The 12455-nt window shown below is 43.1% G+C and overlaps 2 protein-coding genes across 4 annotated transcripts in view; both read right to left on the bottom strand.

The window, feature by feature from the left end:
- LOC134215547 (cuticle protein 8) overlaps positions 1-3684 on the bottom strand; it is a 53429-nt gene extending 49745 nt beyond the window's left edge. The window contains exons 1-2 of one of the 3 annotated variants that reach the window (XM_062694709.1): positions 3552-3684; positions 2932-3456 (exon numbers count right to left, since the gene is read on the bottom strand). The gene's annotated coding sequence lies outside the window, so the exon portion shown is untranslated. The other 2 variants (XM_062694710.1, XR_009980217.1) reach the window with 2 other exon arrangements.
- A 7699-nt stretch (positions 3685-11383) lies between these two features.
- LOC134215546 (pro-resilin-like) lies at positions 11384-12132 on the bottom strand. Its single transcript, XM_062694708.1, has 2 exons — positions 11837-12132; positions 11384-11766 (listed from the first exon to the last, which is right to left on the bottom strand). The coding sequence occupies exons 1-2, from the start codon at positions 12108-12110 to the stop codon at positions 11570-11572; spliced, it is 471 nt and encodes a 156-aa protein (XP_062550692.1). The 5' UTR covers positions 12111-12132; the 3' UTR covers positions 11384-11569.
- Between the last annotated feature and the right edge of the window lie 323 nt (positions 12133-12455).

Here is a 12455-nt window from a genome sequence, read left to right as displayed (position 1 = left end):
TGTCAACCGAACCGATTAAGGTTGAAAATTGAGCTAGTTTGTCTCCATTTCTCTGTCAGAACATTGCTCACTTTACCCCCAGGCGACATGACCAATTTACCCCATTGCTACATGTTTTTCAAATAACACCTAAACTAAGAAAAACAATTAAAAAACTAACTTCCATCAACCAGTTCCGCTTCATAACAAGCAAAACGAACGATGTGAACGATATTTTGGTTTAAAACTACTAACTCAGAGTTTTCAGGGCTTAAATGCAACAGTTCCGAAATTACATCAAACTAGCATTTTGCGAAAGCGCGCAGAATTTTGCTAAAATCTAGCTGCTAAATAGATATTTCATGGTTTGAAATAGCTCGGAGAGCATGAAATGTTTAATTTATGGTGTAGCATGGAAAATAATACGATAAATTCATAAACAGGGGATAAACAAGCCGTTAGGGGAAGTGGGGGTAGCACGCCCATAGGGGTTAAAACGCGCCACCCCTGAATAAGGTTAAATATCCCCATTTTGATTATTTTCAATAGTCTATACGATAAAGCAATGAAAAATATTGCCATTGGATACATATATTTCATGATTTTTCTCTAGTTATACATGAAAAACTCGAAAAACGATTTTTGCGTGTTTTGATGCAATTCTAGCTCGGTGGAATTTAGTCTTTCTGTCGCTGTTATACATTGATAAATTAATAATTGAGCCATGAGCCATGCTGCTTACTCGTGTTCTTTATGTTCCACACGAAATCGTCGTCAAAAATGGTTTTAAAACGATTTTATGGGCCTTCAAACTTCTGAGGTCGGTGTGGGGCATTACGCCCATGCTCATTTCGTATGACCGAAACAGCTGAAACATTCGGTTAATTGCCTTAATGTAGGCAATTAAAATGAAAATCAGTACGATAAGCACATGCGCGTTTTAACCCATCCACTGGCGCATCTCACCCCGCATGGTTTCAAAATCATTTTTTTTCGGGTGCTTTTTAAAAATCAAATTTCTGTGCAATAAAATGGACAATTAGATATCTGTTATCGGTAGTCAGTCGCAGATATGCTGTTCTTCAGTATGCGCTGATGAAAACTGGCTGAAATGGTGGTTTTCATTGATAAAAATGGCATTTTCCTTAACGTGGGCGTCCTACCCCCAGTTCCCCTACCCACTTTACCCCGCCTGTTCACTTTACCCCCGCTACCCCTACTTTCAAGAGTCTCGGAATTATTTTTTCAAGAGGTTTGGAAGCCTCCTTTCAAAAGACTGAGAAGCTTCCTATCGGAAGACTAAGAAGCTTCCTTTCAAGATGCTCAGAAGCCTCCTTTTAAGAACCTCGGAAGCCTTCTTTCAAGAGGATCAGAAGTCTTCAAAAGTTCTTAAAATCTTGTAGGAAGCTTGATATATAAATTTAATTTTAATTGGAAAGTTTCACGAAATAAAGAGCATTCCATTCAACTTTTTGGAGAGCCATAAATCCCGTTAATTTTTACTTGCGTTTTTCATTTATCTTGAGGATTACGCTTATTTTCATCTACAACGAAAAAAAAATAGGGGGTACCTCAATAAATACAAAAGTTCGAAGGGGTACCTCTCAAGAAAAAGTTGAGAACCGCTGGACTACAGCGTTGAGGAGTACAGGAATAATCACAAATGTGCGCCGGTTCGAAATGCTTGTGGATAACGTGGAACACCTCCACCCTCCCCACTCCTCAACAGCGCTTATGTCGCTGAATTCCATCTGAATCCTGGAACAATAGACCTATCATCGATGAACCAGTTCTGTTAAGCAAATTACTATCGCTTATCGTACCATTTACATAAGTATTCGAAAAAAAATGAATTGCTTTCTGATTCACTCAGAAAATAACGAAATAACTAAAATTCCTAAACGATTTAGCAGGTTTCTTATACAGAACTGTAATAAAATTTAGCATCCGCTTCCATAGCTTTCCGAGAAAAGTTACAAAAACCTACCCGCTGGAAAGCACAAACAACAAGTCGCTTGTATGTAATCATCTATAGAAATTGATTGTTTTTTGTGAGAGCAAGATTTATCATACTTCTAGCTGGAAGCCTCAAATTGATGAACGCTAAATAAAACGATCCATCAGAGACCGGCCCCAAACCTATCTGGTGTTAGTAACCGAAAGTTCAGAAAGCCATTTTGATATCTGCTTTTAACTAATTGATCGTGTTAATCCATTTCACAATTGCAGTTCTCCAATGCTATTTAAATTCAATAAAAAACAGTAAAAATTGTGATACTAAAATAGCAGTTTTACTTTGCCCATTTATTCAAAGATAATTGTTGACCAAATTTCCATTTTCAATTTTCGCATGCTTCATTTCATCAATTTTAATTTTAATGACCCGGAGATACAGCTGTCTGTCTTATAAGCATTCATGTATCCATCACTTTAGTTAATGATCCAAGCTAAATTGGATTTTTTTAATTATGGCTGAACGGTTGTAAATCCCACAAAAAATGGTCTCATCAATTGGCGATGCATGCCAGCAACTTTTTGGTCAACTGCGGAGATGGGTCGGCTATTTATTCACACTTTCAGTTTTCCCGCACTAAACTCATCCTTCGGCCCATGAGATTGGCAAACGGTTTTCGGTCATAATCATGGTGATTTAGTTTTTCCTGATGGGTGCACTTTTAGCCAATTGCAGCTGTTTTGCTGATAGAGTTAAAGCTGGCGAACGCCTGAAGTTGATCGATCATCGTCTTAAATTGGTGGCTTTGTAACAGCTCATAAATCGCACCATTATTTCCAACTCATGGCCATCGACGGGAGCAGCGCGCTTAGACCAGACAGCGGATGAAGTTTGAAAAATCTGCCGCTCGGTTGTTAACACAAATAGAGTGATAAATTATCGGGGGCCAACTGCAACGCTCGGGGAGGCCTTTCTTCAGTGGGTTTAACAGAACTTACCTTGAACGCTGTTCAGCAACTGCAAAGGAGACGACAACTTCACTGAATTACTCCGGAGCGCACTTCCAGCTCGAAACACTGGGTGTAGAATTCTGAAGAGGTCGAGATCGTGTCTTACGGCTGCTGCCAGCAGTTTGTTTAATCCGAACGATACTTTTTGCCAACGGCTGGCTGGGAGGAGCTGCCTGGAAGTCTGCAATCCTCGTGTTGACACACCAACCACGAAACACTGTGCACAAGATGGAACAATTGCTGCACTCCTGGAGACAAAGCACTTTTACGAAATCGTAACTTTGCAGTGGCCACTTGATGAGCGTGATTTATCGTCACTCGGTTCTGGGCCCGGGGGTCAAATGCTCTAGATAGCAATTGTTCTTACTTTGACCGGCATGGACCACTGTTGGATGTCTTCTCTTCTAGAACAGGACGCCACAAAATTCACTCCAACGGACTAATGATCAACGGTGGCATTCGATGTAGATGCCTCGCGCGACTTTAACGCGATAGATGTTGAAACATGTTTACCTGAGAGATGATCGAAACACAGAAATTAGGATTAGGGTGCAGTCAGACCGCCTTTGCCAGACAACTAACACCGCATCGGATCGAAGAGTATTTACCTCCGTCGAGTGCCGATCGGAGCACTCCGAGAGGATTCACGATGATCGAAGGCAATGATGCTGTAACGGGTTCTGGGCGCGGGACGAAATATCGCGCTATTTCCCCGACGGTGATGATGGAGGTACGCTGCTTGCCACTAACCACCAGCGTTCTTAGGGTGGGGTGTCCTCGTGATGATTGCGCACATTCCCTTTTGCCGCTGCCACTGAACGCGTAGTTAAAATATGAGATGCCAATCGGGCGCTTATAGATTCTTCAGCACGAACTAGGAGATGAGCAATGCGGTTTCTACTTGCAGGCCGAAGGTCACATTCACCAGTCAATGCTGGCTGCAAGCAGCAGGGTTGCTAGTGTCGTGAGCCGCTGCTACTTGATGTAGCTATGTGAAAATGTAGAAAAAGCCCTTTTGAAGGGTGAAATATTTTTAGAACAGATGAATTATTATTATTATTATTATCTTTATTTGGGAGATTTTCCGTCGGAGACTGGTTCATCTCCGTACAGATGAATTGATTAAGTTCAATCTTACTTGTTATTCGATTGCAGTTGTGTCATTTTAGTGATATACTTATTTCGAAAACGAGTTGTGTTTTTTTCTATTCCTTTCTTAATTTGATAAGCACTCTGTGCTTCTTAACCGCTACAGAATTTTAGACATTCATTATTGTTATCATTGCCGGGTCCATCTGATCGTCAATCCGTCGTGTCCCTTTGTACATATCGGTAATCAAATTGCTCGTTGTGTTGTTCGGTTGCCATTTATCCGGGAACGTTGGAGGAATGCCTCCGAGAAGTACAATTTGTCAGTCGTCATCGGGCAGCCGTGTCGGTAAAACGCGTTCCCCCAACCACCACCGTTTCGGTTGTGCATCGGGCGACTGACAAGGACTTGATGGAGGGGCTGGGAATCGAATCCATGACCGTCCGCTTATAAGGCGAAAGTGTTGCCAACTACGCTACGTAACCCCCCAACGAGTTGTGGTGAAATCGAGAATGCAATGACACAGGGATGGAATTCAGACATACAAACATACAAGAATAAAAAAAACAGAAAAATGTCTTACGTAGTTAGTTAATGGGTCTGATCGGCGCAAAGCACTACCATGCCAAGAATTCAGCGTAACGAAGGAGAAAAATCGTTCGAATCTTCTTTCCTAATGGGAGAACGTATCGAAGTATGTTTCGAGGTTCTTGAAGGTCGACCACGAGCAAACCGTATGGATTTTTGCCATCTTCTGTTTGACGACGCACTGGTCATACTAACTAAAATGCGAACGTGTTGAAAGCGCGTTCGAGTGGGATAGCGCAAGTACGAAACCGTACCCCTCACCGAAATTGTAGCAACGCCATCACCATCACTAAACGATGGACAACGTTCACTCGCTAGTAGGTAATTTTGTTCCATGACTATCATAGAACACCTGCATATGGTTTTAGTCCGTAAAAGGGGTTTTGAGCATGTTCAGAGTTTAACGTAGTAATTCTTTCGGTCTTAAAACTCCATTATCACCGAATTAAGGCCTTGGTGCCTAAGCTGAATCCACAGACAAACATACATAACACACTGAACATTCGCATATAAAATTCATCTTCGTACACACACTAACGACATCTGTTGTTTTTACGAAGTTGAGAAAATCACAAACCAGATTGCGTTAGAGTGCAAACGTCATACTCGATTGTCCAGTAAATCAGTGAACGATGATAATTTCACAAGTGTTAAGTCTTTTGGTCTGTGCTGAACAGTTAGATTGCATCTTTAAGGACAATCACGAATAAATCCAAAAATGGCTGCCACATTAGCCATCCTGGCCCTCACCTCGCGTTTAACGACTGCACAAAGGACAATTATCAGATGTCCGGCAAATATAAATTACAATTTAAATTTTTGTGTATATGTGTACACAATTTTGTAGACATACCTTTTGGAACTTAGTATTGTCCGAATTACTCGCAAAAAATTCCATTCTACGCGAAATCCTGTTCCATTGTTTTCTATTGAAAATTGGTTGGACCGAACTGTAGGCTCGAAATATAATATAACTAATATTTCTCATGTACAAAATACGCTAAAGAATACTCATATAACATAAAGCCTGTCCACGTTAAATTTCAGACACCTATCTTCCAATGCGATTTCTAAAAAATCATGCAGACCACTGAGACGATCCATTTACATGGCAGCTAATTCCCTTCGCTTTATGTGCTGCTTTCAGCACATCTTAGCTCTTGTCAAAAATGATAATTATTATTAATTATTCAGACTAAGGCCGAAGTGGCCTGTGCGGTATATAAGAGTCTTCTCCATTCGGCTCCGTCCATGGCTACACGTTACCAACCACGCAGTCTACGGAGGGTCCGCAAGTCATCTTCCACCTGATCGATCCACCTTGCCCGCTGCGCACCTCGCCTTCTCGTGCCCGTCGGATCGTTGTCGAGAACCATTTTCACCGGGTTACTGTCCGACATTCTGGCTACGTGCCCGGCCCACCGCAGTCGTCCGATTTTCGCGGTGTGAACGATGGATGGTTCTCCCAACAGCTGATGCAACTCGTGGTTCATTCGCCTCCTCCACGTACCGTCCGCCATCTGCACCCCACCATAGATGGTACGCAGCACTTTCCTTTCGAAAACTCCCAGTGCGCGTTGGTCCTCCGCGAGCATCGTCCAGGTCTCGTGTCCGTAGAGGACTACCGGTCTAATGAGCGTTTTGTAGATTGTCAGTTTGGTACGGCGGCGAATTCTATTCGATCGGAGCGTCTTGCGAAGTCCAAAGAACGTAGGATTTCCAGCCACTATGCGTCTCCGAATTTCTCTGCTGGTGTCATTTTCGGCAGTCACCAGTGAGCCCAAGTACACGAATTCTTCTACCACCTCGATTTCGTCACCACCGATGCCAACTCGCGGTGGGTGGCTCACATTGTTTTCTCTTGAACCTCTTCCTATTATGTACATTGTCTTCGACGTGTTAATGACTAGTCCGATCCGCTTGGCTTCCCTCTTCCCGCCTACATCAGGGTTTCCTCCATCTTCTCAAAGTTACGTGCCATAATATCTATGTCGTCGGCGAAGCCAAATAGCTGGACGGACTTATTGAAAACCCCTAGCAGCACAATCCAGACCAATTTAGTTGCAGCAACTCAAATGTAACTAAATTCGGTTGTATATGGGTTACAGTAACTTTTGTGCAACATGTGTGCTGCTCGGGACTGTACCCCTCGTGTTAATACCTGCTCTTCGTATTACCCCTTCCAAAGCGCTGTTGAAAACTCGAACTACGCATATCACCCGATCCATCGTCGCTTTGATCAACCGTGTCAGTTGACCGTTAGCTGCCATAGCTGGTCTCGATCGATTGTATCATATGCGGCTTTGAAGTCGATGAATAGATGATGTAGGCATGTTGTATTCGCGGAATTTCTGCAGTACTTGGTGAATGGCGAACACCTGGTCCGTGGTAGAGCGTTCGCCTATAAAACCCGCCTGGTACTGCCCCACGAACTCCCTTGCAGTTGGTGGTCGACGGCATAAAATTTGGGAGAGTACCTTGTAGGCAGCATTCAGCAATGTGATTGCGCAGTAGTTGCTACAATCCAGCTTATCGCCCTTTTTGTAGATGGGACACACGACACCTTCCATCCACTCCTGCGGCAAAACTTCCTCCTCCCATATCTTGGTAATGACCCAGTGCAGCGCTCTAGCCAGTGCCTCACCACCGTGTTTAAATAGCTCTCCTGGTAGTTGGTCTACCCCAGGGACTTTGTTGTTCTTCAGCCGGCCGATCTCTTCCTGGATTTCTTGGAGATCCGGTAAAATTATGTCCTGCGCGCGTTCTCCCAGGTACATCACCATACCACCATCTTCGTCTGCCATATCGCCATTCAGGTGTTCTTCGTTGTGCTGCCGCCACCTTTGGATCACCTCACGCTCGTTCGTAAGAAGATGTGATGCAGCAATCTTGCCCATGCTGCATTCTTCTCTTCCACTAGCTGCTCACATTCGCCGTCATACCAGTCGTTTCTCTGATCCTGGGACACCGTGCCATATGCAGCGGTTTCGGTGCTACCAATGGCGGATCGAATATCTCTCCAGCCATCTTCAAAAGCCGCTGCGCCTAGCTGCTCTTCCGTTGGGACTGCTACTTCCAGCAGCTGCGCGTATCCATGGGCTAGTCTACCTTACCCGCCCAATGTTAAGCCGCGGCGTCCGACTTCGACGCGTGTTGTAGACCGTCGAGAGTTTTGAGCGCAGGCATACTGCAACGAGGTAGTGGTCGGATTCAATATTCACACTACGGTAAGTGCGGACGTTCGTGATGTCGGAGAAGAATTTACCGTCGATTAGAACGTGGTAGATTTGGTTTTCTGTTTCTTGGTTAGGTGATCTCCATGTGGCCTTGTGGATATTTTTGCGGGAAAGAAGGTGCTTCGGACTACCATTCCGTGGGAGGCTGTGATGTTTATGCATCGTTGGTCGTTGTCATCAGATACGGTGTGCAGACTATCCGGTCCGATGACCGGTCTATACATTTCCTCTCTTCCTACCTGTGCGTTCATGTCGCCGATGACGTTTTTGACGTCCCGCAGTGAGCATCCATCGTATGTCTGCTCCAGCTATGCATAGAATGCTTCTTTCTCGTCGTCGGATCTTCCTTCGTGTGGGCAGTGCACGTTGATGATGCTATAGTTGAAGAAACTGCCTTTATTCTCAGCTTGCACATCCTTGCGTTGATTGGCTGCCACCTAATTACGCGTTGGCGCATCTTTCCCAGCACAGCCACAGCTTTGGTAGAATGTAGCCGCTCGATGCCCGCTTTTCCACACTTTCTGTCCTGTCCAGCAGATTTCCTTCAGCGCTACGACGTCGAAGTTGCGGGGATGTAATTCATCGTAGATTATCCTGTCGCAACCTGCGAAACCTAGCGACTTGCAGTTCCATATTCCAAGCTTCCAATCGTGATCCTTTATTCGTCGCCAAGATCGTTGCCGATTGTATCGAGTCGTATTATCTTCTATGTCGTTCGTAATGGTTGTTTTTAAAGGCGGCTTATTGGGCCTGCACAAACCTCCTGTCTCGTCGGAGGACCGTCGTGTCAGGGCTGTTTAGCGTCCCACCTAACACCAGGACTTGGGCTTGTGCGCTTTGAGCGGCACACGGTCGCTTTGGTGGAGTCTACTTGCGAATACATGCAGCTTTTTATAGAGGTATAACAGGGCTCACTGTCAAACCCCACCACATCCTAGACAGGCGCCACAACTCGCAGATAGCCTGGGGAGGGATCGTCAAGCCCTTGAAAAAAGTCCCTGCTGCCCCTAAACATATTCGTATCATGGAATTAAGAAACAAATAATTTATGAGTATTCAAGGGTTCTCTAGTTAGACTTGCAAGCAAAAGCGTAGGACTGCCAATCCGAGCTCGATTCTCTCTCTGGCCTAGGATTTTTTCGGATGGGAAACATGTTCGGCTCCTTGGGCATACATATATCAATATACCCTGTGAAATGCTGTGGAAGTTCATACGACCTCAAATCCTTAAAATCCAACTCATTGCACAGGTTGAGGTTATGGAAACGCCACTGATCTCATAATTGAGGAAGAAAGAATCTACCAGGCGAATCATTTGCTGCTAGGGGGTCATACACTTATTACGTAAGCACTTATGTCATTTTCTTTCGTTCCACATGAACAAAAAATATTTTGTGTGGAACAAAACTTAAATAGGGGAAGGGGTGTCGAATAACCCAGGAAAATGCTTACCCATTGCAAACTGTGTATGACAATAGAGTGGAATTATTTGCTTCCTGAAATTCCTGAAATAAATTCTTCCGGGGGTTTATGAAGAAACTTCTCTTGGTACTCTTGCGAAAAGTCTTCTGGGAGTTCATGCAGAAACCCCCTCTCATCATATAAAATGACAGACCCCTTCTACCCCATAAAACCCGTAGTGGTTATTGATTGATGCTGGGTCATTAGGCCGAAGGCCATTAGGCCGAATGGTCATTAGGCCGAATGGCCATTAGGCCGAATGAGAACAGGGGAGTGAGAAGTGAGTAGTGCGTAGTAGAAAGTGAGTGAGTAGTAGAAAAAGGAGGAAGAAGTAAGAAGCAGGAAGAAGTAGAGGGAAGAATGAAGAAAGAAGAAGGAATACGGAAGAAGGAAGAAGGAAGAAGGAAGAAGGAAGAAGGTAGAAGGAAGAAGGAAGAAGGAAGAAGGAAGAAGGAAGGAGGAAAAAGGAAGAAGAAAGAAGGAAGAAGGAAGAAGGAAGAAAGAAGAAAGAAGAAAGAGGGAAGAAAGAAGAAAGAAGAAGGATGAAGGAAGGGGGAAGAAGAAAGAAGGAAGAAGGAAGAAAGAAGAAAGAAGAAGGAAGAAAACGGAAGGAAGAAAGGAAGAAGGAAGAAGGAAGAAGGAAAAAAGAAGAAGGAAGAAGGAAAAAGGAAGAAGGAAAAAGGAAGAAGGAAGAAGGAAAAAGGAAGAAGGAAAAACGAAGAAGGAAGAAGAAATGAGGAAGAAAGAAAAAGGAAGAAGGAAGGAAGAAGAAGGAAGAAAGAAGAAGGAAGATTTAAGAAGGGAGAAGGAATGGGTGAGGTGAAGAAAGAACTTCTCATTTTTCACTTATTCCTTTTTTGCTAATTCGGCCTAATGGCCATTCGGCCTAATGACCGATCGGCCTAATGTCCATTCGGCCTAATGACCTTCGGCCAAATGGCCTGACACCTTATTGATTGGCACCTTTGGATTTTTTGCAGAAATTCGACTTCCTCTGGATATGTGAAAAGCTGTGAAAAATAATTTTAAATTCTGTTAATAATTTCTCTGGAAATATGTATTCAAGTTCTTCGCAAAATTATGCACAAGTATTCCTGGAAGCTCCCTACTTTCGCATGGAACTCATGGGCAATTCCGGCAGGAACTCCTTCGAGAATTTCGCACATGTTTCAGCTCCAGAACCAATTAATTCGTTTTATATGCTTCTAAGTGCGGCCAGAAATAGTTTTAGTAAGACAAAACGAACTCCCCATGTGGTTTACTATTTTTAAATAAATGTTGAAATTGATATCACATCAAAGTAAATTAGAAGATAGTCTCGAATTCATGGAACTAATTAGTTATCGTTAACATCAAAACAATTGGCTCATTGAGCATTAACCAATGGTGCATTTGGAACGTTTCGTTTTCTTCTTATATGGCTCTTTTATTCTTATGCCAGATCTGCCTCAACCTGAAGGTTATAAAATTAATTTTGGAAATGTTAGTTGGTTTTATAATAGAAGAAAAGAAATCATCGTCACTTACTACACTGAGAAAAATGACTCGTACGATTTTCACGTCAAGATCATCTTTAAGAGAACATTCCATAAGAATTCCATGATTCCAAATCCAAGTTAAATTTTTGTTTAAATATACCTACCCAAAGTATAGCATAAGGCTTATAAATGCATACCATGAGAATAAAAAAATATGATATCAACACGTTTTCATATGTCAAAATTGTAAAAAGAATGTCTTATGATGCTCATACGACCAGTTTCTTCAGTGGCATAGTTATGCTCGAAATGTTTTGGTTAAAATGATTAACTTGATTAAACTTCATTAATCTACCAAAATTCACCATATAGTAAATTCATAAGGGGTAGTTTATATTGGAGCTGAGATCTCGTTTCCGTCACCGACTTATATCCAAAGAAACACATTTTGGAAAACAACATTTCAGCTAGAGGCTTCTAAACACAAAATGCACTTGGTTCTACAGGAGGTACCAAAACCGATGGCTGCTATATGCAAATAGTTCTACTCCTTTATACTGACACTTCATAATTAAATTATTCCCAATAGAAGCAACCATACAACCCATGAGCGTCATCACTACGATTGAATGCAATAGACACCACCGACGGCGACGATTCCGGTGGAGGGTAAATAAATTGCCACTTGGGCACGATCGAGTCGCAATTTATTCGCAACACCTTGCTGATCACTCACTCAATGGGGCCGGTGCGGTCGGTGATGACGATGCTGTTCAGCTTAGCTTCTTCAATTTGCTATAGCTTTGGCCCACGTGGTGCTGACGGCCTTGTCCTTCCAAGCCTTCCGGGCCGGCGCCCCGTTGATGAGGCCGCGCAATCGTCTTGACAATGGCTTCGAATCCGTGTTTATCGTCGGCTCGATATTCCACAATGCGTTGGCTACCATCCGGCTCATCCAGTGTGTATGCTCCTGTTTGGGTAGAATCGTATGCATTAGTATGATTAACGTTATCAATTTGCATCGGAAAAAATAAACGAACCTTTTACGACATCACCATCTCGCATCTCCCACTGACTTTTGTGGTCACCTGTTTTCATATCTTTAACACCATATTCGAACTTGTACATAGGATAGGAATAGTAATCTATGTAGTCCGAGCCCAGATCACTCTCCACCTCTCCCAAATGATAAAGCTTCGATTGTGCAGATTTGGAATGCCTCACTTCGGTTTTATAGAGGGTTTTTGGTTTAGCTGGATATGACTCGACAACAATGAACAGAACTGCTCCGAGAAGTAAAATTATTTTGAACATTTTAGGAACTATGGGAAGTATAAGTCCGACTTCGTAACAGTAACTGGCAGTCCATCGGATGATAACAGTAAGCTTTATAAGTAACGGCTCTGTACAATTGTAGGAGTAACCAATTCAGGTTAGATCGTTGATTTATCGATAAGATTTACTCATGTCATGCTCTACTGCACTTGTACAGCTCAACTGTTGCTTTGCTTGCGTAGAAAACTGGGTGAGTGAACTAGGACTGGGTGGTATCGAACATATGCGTATGTTAAACGTATTGAACTTGACCCAGTCAATGCTGAGCTAGGTGTTGAACTGTCTGATTATTTTTCCATTAGCTGGTTTTCCTATTAATAACTT

This window comes from Armigeres subalbatus, chromosome 2, assembly GCF_024139115.2.
Source record: "Armigeres subalbatus isolate Guangzhou_Male chromosome 2, GZ_Asu_2, whole genome shotgun sequence".
Classification (NCBI taxonomy): Eukaryota; Metazoa; Arthropoda; class Insecta; order Diptera; family Culicidae; genus Armigeres; species Armigeres subalbatus.
The sequence above is the reverse complement of the archived record's forward strand: the minus strand, read 5'-3'. Positions and strand labels throughout refer to the sequence as shown.

Coding starts and splice junctions, on each gene's coding strand:
- LOC134215546 (XM_062694708.1), bottom strand. CDS start 12,110: ATGTTCAAAATAATTTTACTTCTCGGAGCAGTTCTGTTCATTGTTGTC. Junction 11,767..11,836: donor AGATGGTGATGTCGTAAAAG/GTTCGTTTATTT, acceptor CTACCCAAACAG/GAGCATACACACTGGATGAG.